Here is a 24786-nt window from a genome sequence, read left to right as displayed (position 1 = left end):
TTATTTATTTTTAGGACAGTGAACGAGTGCATCTACCCATTGTCACAGGCAATGTGGAGGCATATTGGTGACAGGTAGTTAAAATCCACTACCTGCGACATTGTCATCAACAATTAGTTCATATCAGTCAAGTTCATCATAAACATCACAAACTAAAATCTTGGAACTGTGTGATAAATTGAGGGTTTGTTCTCATATAGGCTGGTTTTTTTTCAACATCTTCTCTTACCCTATTAAATTTTACTTCCATATAAAACTTAAAAGTATTTATTTCCCTCTGGGTGTTGTTAATTAGAGTTTCAATAGTTGCTTATATCAATCGCTGAAGTAATTTATCTCTGTTCTGGTTCTTTAAACCGAAAAGTTCTCATTTTTACATGTCCTCTAAATGCTTCATCAGTGTTTTCAATCAAGTATCCAAGTATCTCTTCTTCATTCGTCTTGTGTTTGTGTGATTGGAGGTGAGATGTAAAACTTCTCCTTATTATGTCCTTTGGAGATGTAAAACCTCTCCTTATCATGTCTTTTGAGCAAACATCACAGTGTATTTTTTTTCTTCTTGCTTTGATGGAGATATTATTCGAAACAAATTGAATGTGTTTGTGGGATTGAAGGTGCTTCTTATAACATTTGTCGTCTTCACTACAAACATCACAATACCGGTGTGTACCCCGGTTTAGAATAGGTACACCGTATCCCTGCGTGTCGTCAGGGCCGTCTTAAGAGCATTGTAGGCCCTGTGCAAAGCAATCCACTGGGGCCCCTTCCCACCCACTTTGACAATCATTTCGGCAAATATTGGTTGTTAATGCATTATAATTGACAACGAATTTAAACTGTACATACCTTATTACATAATCCCTGGTGTTGGGCTAGCGGCTAGGGTGCCGGCTTAGGATCCAAGGATCCTGGGTTCGAATCCCGGTCGATCGCTGAATTAACGCCAGGGGGGTTGACTCAGCCTGTCATCCTTCCGAGGTCGGCTAATTGAGTACCAGTTCACTGGTAATTCCCTGTTTGTCGTTAAAGGCGGCAAAAAGGGTTGGCGTCAGGAAGGGCATCCGGCCGTAAAACATTGCTTCAAATAGGGGACCGAAAAACAACAACAACCACGGTTCCCGAAAAAGGCCAACCCCCGCTTTGCGGGGAAAAATGGCCTCTAAAGGTGGTTTTTTTTTTTTTTTATACCTTATTACATAAGAATGGAAGATGCTCACTATTCACAATTCACAAAAGTGACGAGACAAATAGTTGGTGCTGTGAAATACTGATGGCACTTGCTGGAATACATTTGAGAGAAGTGCGTGACGTCATTCAACAAATGGCAATCGGGATGCGCAGTGAAACTTGTTTCGTTGACGTGCGGAGAGGGTGGGGGAGGGGGGTTTAAACGTTCGTTATTATTATTGGCAAATTATACTAATGTTATTATTGTTATTAATGTTATTAGATTAATTACTATATGCTTTGTTACAATGTTATCATTATTTATGTTATTTATTTTTTAATTATAATGCCATGCAGTGGAAGGACATGTTAAGCTGCTCCATACACCTTAACATGACGCGCGTTTAAAACATGAGAATTCTTCCGGATTATTTGTAGATAATTAGACTCCAACTCAACTTCAACAAGAAGTGCGTGACGTCATTCAACAAATGGCAATTACTCTAGTAGCTCATGGTGGTGTTGTATGCAATTGTATGGCCAGAGCTAAACTCTTCAGGAATCCACTAATTGAAGGTCCAGGAACAATATTTGTTTGGTTACACATTTCCCATTGCGGGCGAAATGGGTGAAATGACCACGCCCTTTTTGTGCGAAGTACTACCATCCGCCGCGACTATCTCCAGAACCGTTGGACATAGGAGGTTGCCCGACCACTCAAAATGTGCGGAATGGCCACATTATGGGGGGTCAGTAATACATTGTCATATCCAAAAGTCAATGGTTTTTAAGATAATTACCAAAAACCGATTTCAGCATGTTACGCACCACAATTATTCCTATTGTTCCTGTTCCTATTGTTCAATTACTTGATTCCTGAATAGAAAAGTCTAGCAACAATCTGCATCAAAAACTACAATGAACCCTAATTTAGATGTTTATTTTTTGTTTCATGGCAAGACAAAATTACACAGATCGCGAGGAGGGCTCTTTTCCTAGCTTCACAGCAACAATGAGTGCACTCCAGGATCCACTGAAGTTTGATGTTACAAAGAAGTCATTTGTACCCATCCTTCCATATGTCGCAACCGAAATGGACACAATATTTACATCCATGATTAACTTTCAGGATGTCTTGAAACAAAAGAATGCCGTGTCAGGGGCATTGTGGTCTGATGAAGGGGTGTATGCAATCGCCAAGGAAATCCAGCTGTTGAAGCCAGATCAGTTTGGTAACATATTCCTTGGAATGGGACCTTTTCACATGGAGAAGATTGTCATCGCTTGCCTTGGGAAGTTTTTAGGCTGTATCGGTATTGATCTGGCTTTGATTGAGACTGAAGCCTTTGTATTGGCAAGCTTGTTGTAGAGAATAGTGTCATGACTGGAGGTCACTATTGCAAAGGCAAGGAGGCAATGAGTCTTGTATCAGAGGTGATAACAGTTCTTATGTTTGAGCAGTTTCAAGCTGACCAGAACAGTACTCGTTGTGAATTAGACCAGCAAATAGAGACCATGGAAACTAAGATGCAGCAGGCTTTAGATGTTGACCGTGCAGAGTTCAGAGAGATTTGGGAAGAAAGCAAGATCTTACACGCAGACTTGAAGAAGTCTTTCACAGAATGGAAAGAAACGGCCTGTACTGAGAATGTGAGGTACTGGAGCTTGTTTCTGGATGAGCTGTATCCTATCCCGAGAGATCTGACACACTCTATTCGGCAAGGCGATTGGCATCTTTTCGTTTCAGCTGTGCGGAGGTGCATGCCTTTGTTCTTCGGGTTTGGCCGGACAAACTATTGCAGATGGGGTACGCTGTTCCTTGAAGATTGCCTGGCCATACAAAGGAAGTTCCCGGGTATCTACCGATGCTTTACAGATGGTGGATGGGTGATGTACCACACACTCCGACAAGGCAGTGCAGTAGGATTTGACATGGCACTCGAGAAGTGTTACAATAAACCCGCCAAGGTTGCTGGAGGTATCATTGGGATGACTAGACAGAAAGAAGCAGTAGCCTTATGGAATCTCCTAAAGCATGAGAAAGATCTTCATGTGGCACAGCTGCTGGAATGGTGTAACTTGGGAGACAAAGATGACAGTGAACTGAGCCTACACCATGAGTTCAATCCAAATTCTACGAAGATTGGCCATGATCGTGCAAAGACGCTTCTGGATTACATAAAATCCATCAACAATCCGTTTGGCGCTGGAATCAGACTTCAGAACATCTCTACTGAAGCTGACATACCCCAGGAGGTTGTTGACGGATTACTTAAATGCCTGGAAATTGGTGAGAAGAGTTATCAAGAGTTTGTTGAGACCAGATTTCAGGATAAGGAGAAGCACCTACAATCCTACATGATACAATCCCTACCAACCGCAAGACTGTTTTCGTGAAACGTACTCCGCCCACAGCGAAGAAATCGATGGCGAAAAAGGATGCTGCAGAAACGATTAGGTACATTGACTATGCTAGAAAAAGAGGGTACAGCATGCTAGAACTCCTGAAGTATGAATTGACCAGCACATCCCAGTTCCTCACCACTGAATGTAAAGATGGCATCAAATTGAAGAAGCCCGATAAAGCCTCCTTAACCAGGGAACTTGTCAGTCAACTTCCACAGGAGACAAGGAATGTAAAGAGTGACGCTCAGATGACAATAGTGGACTTCATGGCACTTGTGCGTAAACTAGCGATGAAAAAGATGGGCCTTCACACATTCGGGGAATTGGCTGAGAGTCTTTCCAACAGCATTCTTGCTACAGGCTCCAAGTCCACAAGAATAGACATTATATTTGATGTTTATCTCAAAGCATCAATCAATCAAGCAAATGGAACGGGCACAGAGAAGTTCTTCAGAACAAATCACTATCACCATTAGGTCTGACAATCAGAAACTCCCTGTCGATCTTGCTATGTTCTGGAGCTCAATGTTGAACAAAGTTCGGCTGCAGGAGTATGTCTTCAAGTGGATGCTGCAGAATGTCGAGTCGGACAAGGAGATCTTCTTTGGAGGAGTATATGGGGGTGAATGCAGGAAACTGTTAGCTGTCACTGAAACACAGATCACAGAGCTCAAGCAACCAAGAAGAAGCCGACGACAGAATCATGTTCCATATTAATGATGGTGTTGTGAAACACGGGGTTCAATCAGTCTTGGTTGACTCACCTGACACAGATGTCTTTATCAACCTCATCTTCCACTTCAACAAAACCTGGCAACTACAAAAGCTGTACGTGAAGCTTGGTAACCGGAAAACAAAGAAAACTGTACCAGTCCACCTGTTGGTTGATCAACTGGACAACGGTTTGGTGTTGTGTCTCCCAGCCATTCATGCTCTCAGCGGTTGCGACAGTACCAGCAAGGTGGGTCCAAAGCTGTCTGGCCTGAAAACATTCATGGATCTCTCCCTACTGGAAGGGTTTGGTGTAGAAGAACTGTCACCACAGATGACAAGCAATGCTGAAAAGTTCCTTGTGTCTGGGTTAAAGAAGACCGACTGTTCCACTTTCGATGAATATCGATGGGAGCAGTACCACAACTCCAAGAAAGAACTGGACTTCAACCAGCTTATGTGCTGTTCATCAACGATACAAGAACACATAAAGCGAGCATATCTGCAGTGTAAGATGTGGTTGCAAGCCCCAACTCCTGCAGTCACCAAACCAGATCCACTCCAGTATGGGTATGAAGCAACGGATGTTGGCATAACACCAGTGATACTGCCAGTATCGTGCAGGCCCGATGACCTGCCCCCTCCATGCAAATGCCCAACATCATGTATGAGTACCAAAACGTGCACTTGCAGAGAAAGGAACATAAATTGTGTGACGTTTTGTGGCTGTAGTAAAGCCAAAAAGTGTAGAAATCCAAATAATTCAATTCCAAAATAGGAACAATATGCAAAAGGTACAACAGGGACAATATGATAAAGTGTCATACATATGTTGTGGCCTTGGTGGTATTGTATAATTGTGGTGTGTAACATGCTGAAATCGGTTTTTGGTAATTATCTTAAAAACCATTGACTTTTGGATATGACAATGTATTACTGACCCCCCATAATGTGGCCATTCCGCACATTTTCAGTGGTCAGGCAACCTCCTATGTCCAACGGTTCTGGAGATACAGTCGCGGCGGATGGTAGTACTTCGCGCAAAAAGGGCGTGGTCATTTCGCCCGCAATGGGAAATGTGTAACCAACCAAATATTGTTCCTGGACCTTCAATTAGTGGATTCCTGAAGAGTTTAGCTCTGGCCATACAATTGCATACAACACCACCATGAGCTACTCTAATAAATAGGGATGCGCAGTGAAACTTGTTTTGTATTTTACACAGTGAATAAATGAGTGGAAATCTTAATGAAATAAGGTTAATGCATATTATACCATTTGCATATAAAATGAAATATAATCTGCTCCAGTCTTATTTCGTAACTTAATCACAGGGCCTTTCCAGCGAGAGGTCGAGTAATTATCCACTCTGCCAAGAGATCTCTCATGAACAATATGGCAGCATGGTGCCCCGAGAATCGTGGGGCCCCTGGGCAACTGCCCAGTGTGCCCATGCCTTAAGACGGCCGCCCTGCGTGTCGTAAGAGGTGACTAAAAGGGTTGGCGTCAGGAAGGGCATCTGGCCATAAAACAACGACAACAGGCATTTTAAGGCCATTTTCCCTGCTGGAGCAGGGGTTAGCTTTGCGGGGCCCTTGACAATCTTCTCCATTTTGCCCGATTTTCTGCATCTCCCCTTGTTAACCCCTTTTCCCGCATTTCTTCTTCTTCCACCACCATTAGGCAAGTCTTTCTCGGTCTTTCCCGTCCTCGACTTCCTTCTACATTCATTTCCATCGCTCTTCTCAACCAGTCACTTTCATCCTTCCTCAACACATGACCCAAACCATCTCAACCTGTTTCTCTTATCCGGCCATAAAACATTGCCTCAAAAAGGGAACCATGACAATTACAATTACACATGGGCAGGGTACAGCATGAAGTACCCTGTGGGGGTCCTCACCCCCTCTCGTCAAAAATCAAGGTGGGGAACCTGATCGAAGCAAAGGTGGAAATCACTCCATTTATGACGACTACACGTCTGATGCCCCATGTGGAGATCAGTTTCTGAGGTTTGGGACATGGAATGTATGGACAATGACAGGGAGATCAGGAGAAGTGGTGGAAGTATTGGTCAGAAGAAGAGTGGACATATGTTGTGTGCAGGAGACGAGATGGAAGGGAAGTGGTGTGAGAATAGTGAAGGGTAGGCAGGGACAGAAATACAAGTTTGTGTGGCAAAGGTGCCGGAAGGTGTGCATGGTGTGGGTGTCCAGTTTTCTGAGGAGTTTGTCGACAGTTTGGTGAATGTGACGAGAGTGAGTGAAAGGTTGATTATGGTGAGAATGATGATTGGAAAGCTCTTGGTGAACGTCTTCTCGGGATATGCTCCGCAGGTCGGTCAGAGCGATGAACAGGACAAGCTCTGGTGTGCGATAGAGAGGTTGATGGAAAACGTGAAAGATGAGGATGTTGTTGTGGTAGGAGCAGACCTAAATGGACATGTGGGAAGGAGTATAGACGGTTTTGAGGGAGTTTATGGGGCTTACGGATATGGTGTGAGGAATGGAGAAGGTGAAAGGATTTTGGAGTTTGCTGATGGAGCTCGTTTGTTGATTTGTAATACTCAGTTCCAGAAAGCGGATAATAAGCTCATTACATACACGTCAGGTGGGTCGACGTCAACCGTTGACTACCTGATGGTGCGTAGGTGAGATTAGGGGGCACCTTCGGGACACATAGGTGATCCCAGGGGGAGGAGGCTGTTTCACAGCACCACTTGGTTGTCTGCGACATAAGGGTGAAAGGTTGCGAGGAGAGCTCGGCGGGTGAAATACCAACCGAGAATGAAGGTGTGGAGTTTGAAAGAGGTGACAGTGAGGGAGGCATTAAAAGAGAGGCTGAGTAGGGTAGAGGATGATGTGGTTGAGCTTGAAAGTGGTTGGATGTCAATGAAAGATAGTCTGTTGGGAGCCGTTGGTGGGGTATGTGGATGGACAAAAGGACCAACGAGGCACTCGGAAACATGGTGGTGGGATGATGAAGTTGGAAAGAGGATTGACGAGAAGAGGAAGAAGTTCAAGGAGTGGCAGAAGGCGAAGGGTACGGGACAGAAAAGGCAGAGCATGAAAGTTACAAGGCAGCCAAGAAGGCTGTAAAGAAAGAGGTAGCAAAGGCGCAAGAGGCATATCAGAAAATGTTCAGAGACCGCATGGATTTGGAAGAGGGTCAGAAAGCGGTTTTCAGGTTTGCAAAGCAGATAGCGAAAGAGAGGTGCGATGTGATGGGGGTGAGTTGCTTGAAGGATGAAGTGGGACAAATCGTTGTGGACCGAGATGGAATTAAAGGAAGATGGAAGAGATATATGGAAATGCTGTTGAATGCATAGAATGAATGGGACGGCAACAAAGAGAGTCACCCAGTTTTAGGACCAACAGAGAAGATAACTAAGAAGGAAGTTGACGAAGCGATAAAAGCAATGAAGAGCAGAAAAGTGGGAGGGCCGACGGGAGTTGTGGGAGACATGATGAAGGCAGCGGGAAGCTGGGGTGTGAAGAAAATGACAGAGATCTGTAATGTGGTGGTGAAAGAAGGCCGCATTCCAGTGGATTGGGAACTGAGTACCCTCGTCCCTTTATACAAGGGGAAAGGTGACCCTCTGGACTGTGGCTCGTGTCGAGCGATAAAGTTATTAGAGCATGGAATGAAGGTATTGGAAAGGGTGTTGGAGAGGAGGATAAGGAAGAAAGTGAAGGTCGACGAAATGCAGTTTGGATTTATGGAAGTATTGTATGGAGGCAAAAGGTCTGAAGGTGAATATCGGAAAGACGAAGGTGATGGCAAGTGGTAAAGCATGTGGTGAGGTGGAAATAATTGGGAAGTGGCCGTGTGCTGTGTGCTGGAAGGGTGTCGGAGTGAACTCCATTCAATGTACAATGTGCGCTGAGTGGGTTCATCAAAAATGTAGTGGTTTTAGAGGGTCATTAACCAGTGTGGCAGCTACATTCAAGTGTAAGATGTGCACAGAGGGAGCTGCAGATGGAGGAAATGTTGAGTTGGATCTTGGAGACGGTGTGAAGCTGGAAGGTGTGAAAACATTTTGCTACCTAGGAGACATGCTGAATGGAGAAGGTGGATCAGACTCGGCAACGGTTGCTCGAGTGAAATGTGCACGGAAGAAGTTACGGGAACTGAGTGGCGTACTGACGAGGAGGGGAGTGTCATTGAAGCTGAAGGGAAAGGTGAATGCTGCATGTGTGAGAAGTGTTATGATTTATTTGAGCGAGACATGGGTAATGAATGTAGAGCAGCAACGAAGGCTGGAAAGGGTGGAAATGTGAATGATTCGGTGGATGTGTGGAGTATCGTTGAGAGAGAGAGGAAGACAAATGATGAATTGTGAAAGATGATGGGAATAGAGCCTGTGATTGATGCTGTGAAGAGAAACAGGTTGAGATGGTTTGGTCATGTGTTGAGGAAGGATGAAAGTGACTGGGTGAGAAGAGTGATGGAAATAAATGTAGAAGAAAGTAGAGGACGGGGAAGACCGAGAAAGCCTTTGCTAAACGTGGCGGAAGAAGAAATGAGGGCAAGGGGGATAACAAGGGGAGATGCAGAAAATAGGGCAAAATGGAGAAGATTGTCATGGGGCCTGCAAGGCTCACCCCTGCCCTCGCAGGGAAAATGGTCTTAAAATGCCTGTTGTTTGTTGTTGTATCATAATGCGTTGTATTCACCATATCAATAGGATAAAAGGACTATTTTTCTAAGAAGACTTCATAGATACTTCCTTGATTAAAATAAAATTGTCATAGCGAAAATCGTCATAATTTATAGATATTTTTCAACTTAAAGCGAAATTGTCAACCCTCAATAAATAGGTTGTTTTTAATAGTCTATCTTTAAAATAAAATTCTCAGCTCTTTATTCCCTCTGCCACAAAAGATGGATGGAGGTTATGTTTTCACCCCTGTCTGTCTGTCTGTGTGTCTGTTTGTGAACAAGATATCTCAAAAAGTTGTGGACGGATTCGGACGAAACTTGGCAGAGATGTCGCGTATGTAACAAGGACGAAATGCTCAGATGTAGGTGAAGATCTGGATTTGGATCCGGCTACTAGGATTTTTTTAAGTGATTCTTCACCATTGGGAGATTGGGCCAAAAACGATAAATAGGAGGATATCTCAAAAGGTTTTGACGGATTTGGACGAAACTTTGTGGACAGGTTGTGTGTCTGACAAAGAAGATTCGATTCGATTTTGTTGAAGATCTGGATCCGGATCCGGCTAGTAGAATAAAGTGATTCTTCACCATCGGGGGAAAGGGCCAAAAACGATACGTAGCAGGATATCTTTTGATTATGATTTTGATTTAATGCGATTCTGTATTGTGATTTTCTGGTCTACTCTGTTGTACAAAACATAAACTGTTCACCTGGCGGAGGTATGCTTTCTACTTCGTGCTGTTCTAGTTGTTTTTTTTTTACATACACTACAGGTTAAAAGTTTTAGAACACCTCAATTTTTCCAGTTTTTATTGAAATTTACACAGTTTAATGTCCAGTGAATAACCTGAAATAGTACAAAGGTAAGCAGTAAACTGCTCGAGGTTAAAATAAAAAACCTGACGTAGCCTCTCCTCAGTGAAAGACACATGAAAGCCCGCTTGAAGTTTGCAAAAAAAGTACCAAAAGGACTCTCAGACTGTGAGAAACAAGATTCTGTGGTCTGATCAAACCAAGATTGAACTGTTTGGCTTCCGTCTGGCCACTCTGCCATAAAGCCCAGATCGGTGGAGTGTTGCAGTGATGGTTGTCCTTCTGGAAGTTTCTCCCATCTCCACACAGGATCTCTGGAGCTCAGCCAGAGTGGCCATCGGGTTCTTGGTCACCTCTCTTACCAAGGCCCTTCTCCCCCGATTGCTCAGTTTGGCTGGGCGGCCAGCTCTTGGAATAGTCCTGGTTGTTCCAAACTTCTTCCATTTAAGAATTATGGAGGCCACTATGCTCTTGGGAACCTTCAATGCAGCAGAAATGTTTTTGTAGGCTTCCCCAGATCTGTGCCTCGACACAATCCTGTCTCTGAGCTCTGCAGGCAGTTCCTTCAACCTCATGGCTTGGTTTTTGCTCTGATATGCATTGTCAGCTGTGAGACCTTATATAGACAGTTGATTGGGAAAGGCACACATGTCCAATCAATTGAATTTACCACAGGTGGACTCCAATCAAGGTGTAGAAACATCTCAAAGATGATCAAGAGAAATGGGAGGCACCTGAGCTAAATTTCAAGTGTCATAGCAAAGGGTATGAATACTTATGTCAATGTGATATTTCAGTTTTTGCTTTTTCATAAATTTGCAAAACTTTGTAAAATCCTGTTTTCTCTTTGTCATTTTGGGGTATTGAGTGTAGATTGATGAGGGAAAAAATGAATTTAAACGATTTCAGCATAAGGCTGCAACAAAACAAAATGTGAAAAAAGTGAAGGGGTCTGAATACTTTCTAAATGCACTGTATACTGTTCATCTGGTGGATGTATGCTCTCTGCTGAGTGCTGTTCTAGTTATATATATTCATTCATTCATTTCGGTTTATTGAAATAATTTAGCACTGGACAAGGCAGTTCGAAGACTGAAATTTGTGAAGTTTACAATAATAATAGTATTTCATAAAACTTACAAATGTATATAAAAATAATAATCATATAAAATTACATTAATCAAAATATCAAAATAAGTTAAAGGCATGAACAAACATACCTAATCAAACAACAATAAAAAATATAACAAATTCTACCAACAAAATAACATAAAATAGCAGAAAACCTAAGATCAACAAACATATTATGCAATTGATTTTATGCACCTACATAACAGAATTAAGCATTTCAATCAAAAAAGGAATTGTTGAATTCTTGTATCTCTGAGTAGGTCAAGATGTTGAGCATTCCTGAGTTGTATATTATATCGAGACACAGATTGAAGGGTAAGAGGAAGAATGTCAGTGACGATCACGTTTTAAATCATATATATATATATATATATATATATATATATATATATATATATATATATATATATATATATATATATATATATACATACATACATACATACATACATACATACATACATACATACATATATACATACATACATACATACATACATATATATACATATATATATAAAAACTTGTTGCGGATCTCCGACGTCGGCCATCCCTTTATCAAGAGGGGGTTAATCCCCTTGTCTTTTACTAGCCGACGCGATCCTGGGGGTTATGACGTCCTTCCCAGGCAGCGTTAGTTCGGGTTTTAGGACTAGGGATTCGCTATTACCGAAGTACTAACGCTGACCGGAAACGAAATAACTCCCGCCCGAATCACGGATTTGATGTAATATGCCGAGCGGTTAGCGATCCGCGATCCGAGCTGTTAACCAATGACTGGACCCGATTATAGCGGTTCCTAATCGTGCCACGGGTACCCAATTGAGAAATGACTAAGACGGTCAGATTAAGATGAAAACCAGGAATAACAGGTGATTTATTAACAATTGTACAAAGAAGAGGAAGAGAAAGAATGTACAAGGAAGTGGAAGAAAAAGGACACAGGGCAGTCTGAGACAGTCTTATTCTTATCCCTGGACTCGGGCCCGTTCGCTCTCAGACTCGGTCTCGGAGGGGAGGGGGGGAAGGGAGGGGGAGGGGTAGGGTGGAGGGGGAATTGAGGGGGGAGGGGAGGGGGGAAAGTGAGGGAGTGGGAGGGGGAAGGGAGGAAGTGGAGGGCCAGTCAACAATGACGTTGCAGTTCTCATGGTAGGAGAGCAGCACAACAATCGCGACATCGTTCTGCATCTTCGCAACAACAGCACAAAGCGGATTTTGGAGACTCACCGATCCTGTGATGCCCTCCAGTACCGGCGGTACCGGGCGGGGGAAGGGAGACCCGTACATTCCCAACCCGTACATTCGCCCTCTCGACTCAAGCTCACTCGGACAAAAGCCTCGCACAAATTACACCGTGAAGGCCCAATGGCCATGTCTAAGCCACAAATCAAGTACGTGAGCGAGTCTGGCGCACTGAATTGAAAATTTATAGAACGCTCATACTCCGTGAAAAGTGTAGCCGCCGTGTCGCCATCTTGGTTAGCACGACTCGACCAACTCGCTTCGCGGATCTCGGTTGTTTTGAACGTGTCCCAGATTTTAAAAGCGAGACAACTGTTAGAATGCCATTTTGTGCGGCAATAAACCGCTCCAATCAGTTAAGGAAGGTTGTGGAAAGACGTTTCACAGCTGTTTCAAAGTCGTTTAATTAATATCGCACAAAATCGACAAAAATCGACACAAAACACGATCGCAGAAAAGGTGAAAAACGCAATCGCTTTTCGCTCTGAATTACGTGCAAACGTGTGACGGAAATCACCATCGCCCAGCATCGAGTGCCAACCAAGATGGCGCCCGGTAGCTGCATCTCCACCTTTGTGGTGTGAATGGCAATGGTCATTCTATATATTTTCCGTTCAGTGGTCTGGCAGCGAGGATGGAACATCACGTGATCGCTCTGACCGAATCAGCGGCTGCTCTGGCACAGGCTGAGATTCCGTGTATAATGTTCCTCGCTGAAATGCGCTGAGGTAAATATGAATAAAAAATATGGATTTCGTCAAATATTTTTAGGTAGGTCATGTCCATCCCAGGCTCAATGGCCATGTCTATGCCAAATATCAAGCACGTGAGCCTCTCCGTTTAGGAGTCTATCGGTCACATATATACACACACACACACACACACACACACACACACACACACACACACACACACACACACACACGCAAACTGTTTTATATATATATATATATATTGTTGCGGTTTTGAGTTTGTACAGTCAGTATAATAAAGGTTAAAATTGCCCCCTCATAGTTAGTCACACAAGCAACATGTAACCTCATTTGTAGTATAGTTATTTCTTAGTATTTGTGAGCTTAGTCCTTTTCCTATGTTAGTTCTGCGTTGAGTAGAGTCAGGAGAATAGGCCCGACTTCTACCGACTTTCCAGCCTCCCTAGCCTCATGCCCCCTTTGCGCTGACTTAGGTTCATTTTGGGCTAATTAAAACGAGGCAGGCCGAGGAGGGTCGGGGCGAAGCCGAATGAGGGGCGGCAGAGAGCTGACGGTAAGCACGAGCCGCCAATCAGGGCTCACAGCGTGGTGGTGGCAGCAATGCATCACAGGGCGTGGTGAGAAGGTTTGAGGGGGTTCGAGAAGGTTGGGGGGCGCATCTAGATAAGCCGTTGCGCATAGCCCCCTAGAGGACTAGTGCGGGAGGACTCGTTGAAAGGTGGACTTACAGCGAGAGGACTAGCACGGGAGGACTCATTGAAAGGAGGACTTGCACCAGAGGACTAGCGCGGGAGGACTTGAGGACTCGCTGGTGAACGGAGCACTCGTGCGCACTGACCAACCAAGAGGAATCGTTGACGAGCAGGAGTTGAGAGCGTCCAAACGCGGGTGAAGCAAGATGCACATGAACCGAAATACGCGCTTTTATAAAGTGACGCTCAGTTGAGCTCGAAGCCGAGCTGCGTATAGTGCATTAAGTCGCGTGAGTGATAACTGCTGTGTAACCGTCAGCCGCGCTGAGAGACGCGCACTTTCCCTGAGAGACGCGATCCTTTCACCGCTGCTGCTCGCCATCTTCGCGGGACGCACGAGGACCGTGTAGAGCCGGACGGGGCCATTCCTGAATGACCACGTCGACGCGTCTGGCTGAGACATCACTTCATCTGCAATTCCCTGTGTGAGTGTGAACGGGCCCGCGTCCGGGGAATAAGATAAGACTGACTAAGTGCTGCTCTGTGTCTCTGCGTCCCGATCACTGTATATACGTGTGGGAATAATTAAACCTGTGTTCTTCCTTTTCCTGATTCGATCGTTCCTGTGATTTCCTCATTGACTAAGCGTGGTACGAGTACAATCGCTCCAATCGGGTTCCATATCTAGGTAACTGCGCGGACCACGTGGACACAATCCGCTCGGCATACTCACATTACACGTGGCTCGTGCGAGGCTTGCTACCTCGTTTCCGTGGCGGCGCGGGTACTTAGGTACGAGCGAGAATTGGTCCCGAAACCCTACTTTGCGCTCGCCCGGAAGGTGCGTTTCAAGTCTCGGTTCCGCCAAGCCCAGCAAGACCAAGGGGCCTAATCCCCCCTTGGTAGGGGGTAAAGGAGGGCGGCGTAGAACCGTAACAATATACAGTCACGTGAAAAAGTAAGTACACCCCATGTAAAGTTTTTACTTTTTTAACTTATTTCAACATACAGCTATTTGATCATCATTTCAACAATATTGATAGATAAAGGTGATATAATATAACAAATATCATGTAACATTTCCATTTTGTAGTCCATTGTATAATTTAAATAAACATAAATGCAAATTTCGCATGTGGAAAAAGTAAGTACACCCCTACATTTATCACAACTTCAAATACCTAAAATTAGAATCAGGTGCACCAGCTCAGGTGCAAATGATTAGAACATCGTTAGAGAGGATCTTGGAGGAACCTGTCTTATTTCAACGTCAGACATTTAGTGTGGTTTGCTCTTTGTTGTTGAAGTGTGCGGCGTCACCATGCCTAGATCAAAAGAGCTCTCTGAGGCCTTCAGAAAGAAGGTTATAGATGCCTACGAGTCTGGGAAGGTATTTAAAAAGATCTCCAAACAATTTGAAATCAATCATTCGACTGTCCGGAAGATCATCTACAAGTGGAGAAGATTCCAAACAACTGCCAACTTGTTCAGGCCAGGCCGCCCCAGCAAGTTCAGCCCGAGAGCAGACCGCAAGATGCTGAAAGAAGTCTCTAAGAACCCCAGAATGTCATCACGGGACCTACAGGTAGCTCTTGCCACTGTTGATGTGGGTACGATGTGCACGAGTCTACCATTAGAAAGAGGCTGCACAAAATTGATCTACATGGGAGGTGTGCCAGGAGGAAACCTTTGCTGTCCAGAAAGAAAATCATGGCAAGACTGAAGTTTCCCAATGAGCACCTCGGCAAAAACCAGCACTTCTGGAACAATGTGATCTGGACAGATGAGTCAAAGGTAGAGCTATTTGGCCACAGTACCATAAGACATGTTTGGTGAAAACCAAAGACAGCATTTGACCACAAGAACCTGATACCAACTGTAAAGCATGGTGGTGGAAATATTATGGCTTGGGGCAGCTTTGCTGCATCAGGGCCTGCGCAGCTCACCATCATCGAATCCACTATGAATTCTTCATTGTACTAGAGGGTGCTTGAGGATGATGTGAGGCCATCTGTCGGAAAGTTGATGCTCAACTGAAGGTGGACCTTGCAACATGACAATGACCCAAAACACACCAGTAAATCCACCAAGGAATGGCTGAAAAGAAAGAAATGGAGGGTTCTGGAATGGCCAAGTCAAGGCCCGGATCTAAATCCCATCGAGATGTTGTGGGGGGATTTGAAACACGCTGTGCATGCAAGAAACCCCTCAAACATAGCACAGCTGAAAGAATTCTACATGGAGGAGTGGGCAAAAAATTCTCCCAGTCGATGTCAGAGACTGGTAGACAGTTATAAGAAACGCCTACTTGAGGTTGTTTCTGCCAAAGGGGGCAATACCACCTATTAGAGCCAAGGGTGTACTTACTTTTTCCACATTCGAAATTTGCATTTATGTTTATTTAAATTATACAATGGACTACAAAATGTAAATGTTTCATGATATTTGTTGTATTATATCACCTTTATCTGTCAATATTGTTGAAATGAAGATCAAATAGCTGTATGTTGAAATATGTTGAAAAAGTCAAAACTTTACTTGGGGTGTACTTACGTTTTCACGTGACTGTATATATATATATTCTTAATAAATGAGGCATTGTACAGCTGAAGATTTTTAGGGATTATTAGAGTGATGACAGTGTCTCTATTGGAACAGATTATGATACTGTGAGCTTTTATTCACACGATAGTTATGAAAATAGTTTTGTAACTGATGAAGATGCTTATACTGATGATTATGAAAACACAGATGATTATATTAGTGATAGTTAAGACAAATGTTAGTTTAAATGAAAACATACTATGTGCAAGTAAAAGATGCTGAATACAAACGAAATACCAGTTGTCGAGCCTCTTGAATTCCCAGATATTCCCTGAGTCTATGGGCCAATCACTTCAACATCACAGACAGGTCAGTGGCCTCTGTCCCTCCCCCCCAACACTCCCCCCCCCTCCCCTCCGCACTCCTCCTCCCCACCCTCAGGTTTATGCAGAGCTTACACAGCCCACAATCAACTCCTTTCTGTGAAACTACCTAACTCCAGGATCACTGCTCACCTCCACTCATTTGTTACTCTTTTTATACATCCCCCCCCCCCCCCCCCCAACACACACAAACTTGTGGAATCAACTTCCACATCCCCTACGATCACATTCGCCCCTCCTGGTCTTCAAGACAGCTGTTAACCACCATTTCATATCGTCTCCAATCCAAAACCATGATCTTTTCTACCCTCATTAACCCCACTCAAATCCCTCCTGACTTCCCGTTTTCCCTCCTTGGTGTTTCCTTCTGTATCCATCTTGTCCACCCCATGCATATGTGTGTTTGTGTTCAATTTTTGGCTTTTACATCCTGATCCGTTCAGTGTAATAGTTCTTCCACGAGCCTCAACTATGTACACAAAAAATACCCAAGACCAAAGACACAACAACAAAGGTTTTAAGAAAATTGTGGGACTGAGTCAATCGGACAGATGTGGGTTCTGAAGGTAGAAACAGAAAGCACAAGCCACCTCCTATCGTGATGTAAAAACTCATGTCAGAACACATGTACACCCAAAAGCACAACAAGTTTTGCAGAGTAATCCACAAGCACATCTGCAAAAAAGTCAATATCGTAGTCCCAGAAAACACTTGGAAACATGAATCAAAAACGATAATCGAGAACAAGGAAGGAACACACATCCGACCTGATGATCCCAACTCATCCCATCATAACAAAACAAAGCATTGTGACCGTATATCGTGCTTAGGTATAATAATAAAAAAAGAAGAGAATGTATTGCGAATTGAGTTATCAGGTCCCAGCGTTTTTGGCCAAAACAACACTGAAATCAAGAAAATGATCAAATTCTAAGACCTCAAAAATAAAACGAAAAGATCCTGGAAGTTGAAGATGAAGAAGAACCTTATGGAGACCTTAAAAACCATCCCTGTGAATTTCTTTACAAATAAACTGCAGTTGGAAGCTGTCCGGGCTTCGTGACAATACTCAAAATAGCTTGCGGAACAAACTGAGAACAACAAAACTTCATGGCTTTGTCCATGAATTGTGAGACTCCCCCCCCCCCCCCCCCCCCCCCTCCGGCTGAAACAAAGGCTGACACTTTGAGACCTGGCAGGTCTCAGTTCCACCTCCTGAAACCCAACTGCATGAGGAGATAGCAACCAGCAACAGCAACTTACACACACGCACGTACACATGGAGGTGGATACTCTGAGATTCCACCCTCTGAAACACACATATGAAGATTGTTTTACGACCCCCATCTTCCCCCTCCCTACCTCCCCTCCCCACTGCCCTCCTCATCCATCACCTTTCCTTGAGTATGTAATAGAGACGTGCTCCCTTTAAATAATGTATGCATTACTGATATTACATATGGTCATGTATTGTGCAATAGTTATTTTCACTTTTTTCAGTCGTTTTAGGGGAAGGGAGTGGGAAGTTGATCAACAATTTTTTAAAATGTTTTTGGTTCAAAAATTCAAATTTATTGAAAACATTATTGCAGCAAAAAAAAAAACTGGTGCTTTTAAATGTGTTTCAGCGAAAGGGATGGGATGCCATGGAATGCTACCCTCAAAATGGACCTCATGAAGATCAAGGTGAGATCCATGTGACATCTCTGCTCTTGCTCACATTAGTGTTGTGCATTTCCTGGTTTGAGTGGAGTTTGGTGCTGCCAGTGTCCGTCGCTGAGACCATAAGTTGTTTACGAGGGATAAATGCCATTCTGAAGCTGCATATTGCCTGCAGTGTCAACCTCTATCATTGATTTGTTGTTATTTGAAATATACCTGCACTGAAATACATGCAAACAGACTAAAATTCCCATATAGACCACTTCACATGTCAGAGATTGAGCACAAAATCATCTGCGAAGCATGACGTCAGCTCGCTGTACAGATTGGCACGTTTGTTTCCTTTCAGGATGATGGTGGGGAAAAAAGCTTTAAACTAGATTGTATTCGTAGAATACCTACCCCACACAGTCTTACAAATGTGTAATTGCATCCATCTGCACTTCTGAGGTAAATGTGTACAAATTATACTTTGAAAAGAGTGCTATAGAGTATATTCATGAGCCAGGCCAGGTGGTACAGCATCATGAGTTGCTCCTCTAAAAGCCGAACATGTTTGCTGAATACCTTGTTTATTTCTTCAAAATTGCTCTTAAACATGTTAACATGAGGTTTTAGATACATCAAGTGAAAACTTATCAATTAATTAAGCATACAGTCACGTGAAAAAGTAAGTACACCCCATGTAAAGTTTTGACTTTTTCAACATATTTCAACATACAGCTATTTGATCTTCATTTCAACAATGAAATTGATATTGGTAGAATTGATCTACCAATATTGATAGATAAACGTGATATAATATAACAAATATCATGAAACATTTACATTTTGTAGTCTAATGTATAATTTTAATAAACATAAATGCAAATTTCGCAGGTGGAAAAAGTAAGTACACCCCTACATTTATCACTACTTCAAATACCTAAAATTAGAATCAGGTGCACCAGCTCAGGTGCAAATGATTAGAACATCGTAAGAGAGGATCTTGGAGGAACCTGTCTTATTTAAACCTCAGACATTTCGTTTGGTTTGCTCTTTGTTGTTGAAGTGTGCGGCGTCACCATGCCTAGATCAAAAGAGCTCTCTGAGGCCTTCAGAAAGAAGGTTATAGATGCCTACGAGTCTGGGAAGGGATTTTAAAAGATCTCCGAACAACTTGAAATCAATCATTCGACTGTCCGGAAGATCATCTACAAGTGGAGAAGATTCCAAACAACTGCCAACATGTTCAGGCCGGGCCGCCCCAGCAAGTTCAGCCCGAGAGCAGACCACAAGATGCTGAAAGAAGTCTCGAAGAACCCCAAAATGTCATCACGGGACCGACAGGTAGCTCTTGCCACTGTTGATGTCAAAGTGCACGAGTCTACCATTAGAAAGAGGCTGCACAAATTTGAACTACATGGGAGGTGTGCCAGGAGGAAACCTTTGCTGTCCAGAAAGAACATCAGGGCAAGACTAAAGTTTGCCAATGAACACCTCGGCAAAGACCAGCACTTCTGGAACAATGTGCTCTGGACAGATGAGTCAAAGGTAGAGCTATTTGGCTACAGTACCAGAAGACATGTTTGGTGAAAACCAAAGACAGCATTTGACCACAAGAACCTGATACCAACTGTAAAGCATGGTGGTGGAAATATTATGGTTTGGGGCAGCTTTGCTGCATCAGGGCCTGGGCAGCTCACCATCATAGAATCCACTGTGATTTTTTCATTGTACCAGAGGGTGCTTGAGGATAATGTGAGGCCATCTGTCGGAAAGTTGAAGCTCAACCAAAGGTGGACCTTGCAACATGACAATGACCCTAAACATACCAGTACATCCACCAAGGAATGGCTGAAAAGAAAGAAATGGAGGGTTCTGGAATGGCCAAGTCAAAGCCCAGATCTAAATCCCATCGAGATGTTGTGGGGGGATTTGAAACGAGCTGTGCATGCAATTGTGCATGCTGTGCAACAATTTTTTGTTGAATAAATTATTGCAAAGTCAATTTTTCATTGTTTTTTGTTCAATTAGATCACCTTTATCGATATACTGTTTAAATGAAGATCAAATATTGATATGTCCACATATGTTAAAAAGATTTTAAAAAACATTTCATGGGGTGTACTTACTTTTTCCACATGTGAAATTTGCATTTATGTTTATTTAAATTATACAATGGACTACAAAATGTAAATGTTTCATGATATTTGTTATTTTATATCACCTTTATATATCAATATTGTTGAAATGAAGATCAAATAGCTGTATGTTGAAATATGTTGAAAAAGTCAAAACTTTACATGGGGTGTACTTACTTTTTCACGTGACTGTAGACAAAAATAGACTTTTGTGAAAACCCCGGGAAAAAAATCCGGGTTCCAGTTCGATGCAGTTCGGGTTTTCACATTGACATACACCATTCTCTGTGGCTGCAGTAGGGTGAGTCCCAATACATGGACCTTGAGGAGTGGGGGATAAAAGGGACTCCCAAAATAGGATTATATCATCTGTATGCAGATCATTCTCATATGTGACGCCTTCCCGTTTTTGTTACCTCAGCCGCCAAAGCTTGACAGAGGTTATGTTTTCACCCCTGCCTGTCTGTCTGTGAACAGGATATCTAAAAAAAGTTGTGAACGGATTCGGACAATTATGTGGAGTTTGTGTGTGTGCTAAAGACAAAATTATTAGATTTTGTTAAAGAGCCGGATCCGGATACGAGAATTTTCCAAGTGATTCTTCACCATTGAATGATAAGGCCAAAACAAACATATATGGTTGGCACCCTTGCATTTTTTTTTCTTTCAAATAACTCACAATTTTCTCTGAAAATACGTTGAAATTTACAAAGTATTTTGTCTCCACACACGAGGGAGAGGGGGAGAGGATCACACATGGGGGGGGGGGGGGAGGGGAGGGGGAGAGGATCACAAACGGGGGAGAGAGGGAGAGGATCACACACGGAGGAGAGGGGGAGAGGATCACACATGGGGGAAAGGGGGAGAGGATCACATACGGGGGAGAGGGGGAGAGGATCACATACGGGGGAGAGGGGGAGAGGATCACACACGGGGGAGAGGATCACACACGGGGGAGAGGGGGAGAGGATCACACACGGGGGAGAAGGGGAGAGGATCACACATGGGGGAGGGGGAGAGAGAGGATCACACACGGGGGTGACAGGGAGAGGATCACACATGGGGGAGAGGGGGAGAGGATCACACATGGGGGAGAGGGGGAGAGGGGGGGAGGATCACACCGGGGAGAGGATCACACACGGGGGAGAGGGGGAGAGGATCGCACGAGGGGGAGAGGATCACACAAGGGGGAGAGGGGGAGAGGATCACACACACTGCAGGGGGGAGAGGATCACACACATTGGAGGGGAGGAGAGGATCACACACACTGGAGGGGGGGAGAGGATCACACCCCCATTGGAGGGGAGGAGAGGATCACACACGGGGGGGGGGGGGGGGGTTCGCACATGTGGAGGTGGGTCACACACTGGGGAGTGGGTCACACACGGGGGGGTGGGGTCACACACGGGGGGTTGGGTCACACACGGGGGGGTGGGGTCACACACGGGGGGTTGGGTCACACACGGGGGAGTGGGTCACACACGGGGGAGTGGGTCACACACGGGGGAGTGGGTCACACACGGGGGAGTGGGTCACACACGGGGGAGTGGGTCACACACGGGGGAGTGGGTCACACACTGGGGAGTGGGTCACACACGGGGGAGTGGGTCACACACGGGGGAGTGGGTCACACACCGGGGAGTGGGTCACACATGGGGGAGTGGGAGAGTATCACGACGTTCATTGGTGGTCTCTTTCTGTTCCCTTATTCTTATATTCATTTTGAAAATGGCAATTACAAATGACCCTCATGCAACCAATTGAGACAGCACTGACATAAAGAAGCAGGAATGACCACCCACATGCCCCACATTACGTAACCTTGAGCTAAAGACAGCTTGGATTCTGACGTTGAGAGCAACTTGCACCAAGAACCTGACAAAACAACGTCCACACGCAACACGTGACAGCACGGGGTCACGACGAATGGCAGCTGCCACTTCCGCAGCGATTATAATCACAATTACCGGACCAGATTCAATCTGTTCCTACATGAACACCACGATCTCATCTGCGGGTTCAGCACCAGCCTTTGGAGAGCAAAGCTCCGCCACTCTCCCCATGTGCAGAGTACCTAATTGTAACCTTTTATTGTGACTACGTCTAAAGAATGAAACATTCCGACTATATAAAGAATACAGCTCAAATGGAAATATCCCTGGGAAAAAGTCTTTTGGGCAGTGTATAAGAACATTACCTTACACCATGCTGTCCGGCAAATACCAAAGTTACTTTTCGTTACAGCATACAAAATGACATTTTTAAAATTAAAGATTTCAAATAAACTTCTTTAAAGTGTACGTGCACATCGCTTATAAAAGAAGAACGAAAAAATCTCTCAGCAATTTCCCGTCTGTGTTCATTTATTTATTTCACATCTGTGAATTGCATGTCCATGCACACGTGAAATGGAGCTTCTTTATTAATCCTGGATGTGAACACGATTCAGCCTTGAAAACGCCTCGAAAACTCGTACGAAAACAAAACAAAAATTATTAAAGATCTCACTATTTTATTTCCTATAGCCATGAAACGCATCTTCTTTGGGCGGTGTATAATCGCTCCGAACGAAACAGGCATTACCTGGTTTCCTTTGCTGGAGTTGTAATCAAAATGTTCCTTTGTTTCTTCAAAAAGTCATTAATGATCGTAGGCCAATGTAGCCATGACTCTTCTTCATTTTATTTTAAACTTGAAAGTATCAAACTTTTCGTTTTACAAAGCAAAAATAGATTCAAACCAAACGTTATTAATAAATATCGTATTCCATTATTATGTACATTTTAAAAGTACTGTATTGTTTAATTCCATGGTTCGAAAAGAGTTGACTCACTTTAAACAAGCTATATATATATATACTGAGGCTACAAGTTGCAAGCTACAAGCTTCGATACTGAGGAACGGGCTTATTTTAGCTGAGGCTAATGACTGTACCAGAGTTGCTGTGTTGTCATGATTTTCACCAATACAAACAATTACTTTGCACAAATATATTTGTTGTGTTTGTGATATTACATTTTTATAAGCAATTTAGGTTGAAGATTTCGGTTGAATGTTTTTTTTTCAAGAAAGAACCCCTCAGCACATACAGAGGGGAGTGGTAGGTGCAGACTGGAAGTTTGGGACGATTACACCTCAGCACCACGTAATTCAAAACACCTCACCACCAAGTAATTCAAAACACCACACCACCACGTAATTCAAAAGACCTCACCACAACGTAATTCAAAATACCTCACCACCAAGTAATTCATAACACCTCACCACCATAAAACACGTAATAAAAACACCTCACCACCACGAAATTAAAAACACCTCACCACCACGAAATTGAAAACACCTCACAGCCATCAAGTACGTAATAAAAACACCTCACAGCCATAAAACACGTAATAAAAACACCTCACAGCCACAAAATTAAAAACACCTCACCACCACGTCATTTAAAAACACCTCACCACCAAGTAATTCAAAACACCTCACCACCACATAATTCAAAACGCCTCATCACCAACTAATTCAAAACACCTCACCACCACCTAATTAAAAACACCTCACCACCACGTAATTATAAATACCTCACCACCACGTAATAAAAACACCTCACCACCACAAAATTAAAAACACCTCACAGCCATAATACACGTAATAAAAACACCTCACAGCCATAAAACACGTAATAAAAACACCTTGCCACCACGAAATTAAAAACACCTCACAGCCATAAAACACGTAATAAAAACACCACACAGCCATAAAACACGTAATAAAAACACCTCACAGCCATAAAACACGGAATAAAAACACCTCACAGCCATAAAACACGTAATAAAAACACCTCACAGCCATAAAACACATAATAAAAACACCTCACAGCCATAAAACACGTAATAAAAACACCTCACCACCAAGTAATTCAAAACACCTCACCACCAAGTAATTCAAAACACCTCACCACCACATAATTCAAAACACCTCATCACCAACTAATTCAAAACACCCCACCACCACCTAATTAAAAACACCTCACCACCACGTAATTATAAATACCTCACCACCACGTAATTCAAAACACCTCACCACCAAGTAATTCAAAACACCGCACCACCATGTAATTCAAAAGACCTCACCACAACGTAATTCAAAATACCTCACCACCAAGTAATTCAAAACACCTCACCACCATAAAACACGTAATAAAAACACCTCACCACCACGAAATTGAAAACACCTCACAGCCATCAAGCACGTAATAAAAACACCTCACAGCCATAAAACACGTAATAAAAACACCTCACAGCCATAAAACACGTAATAAAAACACCTCACAGCCATAAAACACGTAATAAAAACACCTCACCACCACGTCATTTAAAAACACCTCACCACCAAGTAATTCAAAACACCTCACCACCACATAATTAAAAACACCCCATCACCAACTAATTAAAAACACCTCACCACCACCTAATTAAAAACACCTCACCACCACGTAATTATAAATACCTCACCACCACGTAATAAAAACACACCACC

At 43.4% G+C, this 24786-nt stretch overlaps 1 protein-coding gene across 8 annotated transcripts in view; it reads left to right on the top strand.

The window, feature by feature from the left end:
- The window catches only part of RIF1 (replication timing regulatory factor 1), a 251247-nt gene that overhangs the window by 203555 nt on the left and 22906 nt on the right, over positions 1–24786 (top strand). For all 8 annotated transcript variants that reach the window (XM_078779646.1, XM_068119704.2, XM_078779645.1 and 5 more), the window contains one exon: positions 18094–18151. In XM_078779646.1, the coding sequence (XP_078635772.1) occupies positions 18094–18151 (58 nt within the window). The remainder of the gene's footprint in view (positions 1–18093; positions 18152–24786) is intronic.

Source organism: Myxine glutinosa, chromosome 6 (assembly GCF_964187855.1).
Source record: "Myxine glutinosa chromosome 6, kmMyxGlut1.1, whole genome shotgun sequence".
Lineage (NCBI taxonomy): Eukaryota > Metazoa > Chordata > Myxini > Myxiniformes > Myxinidae > Myxine > Myxine glutinosa.
This window is presented reverse-complemented; position numbering and strand designations above follow the sequence as displayed.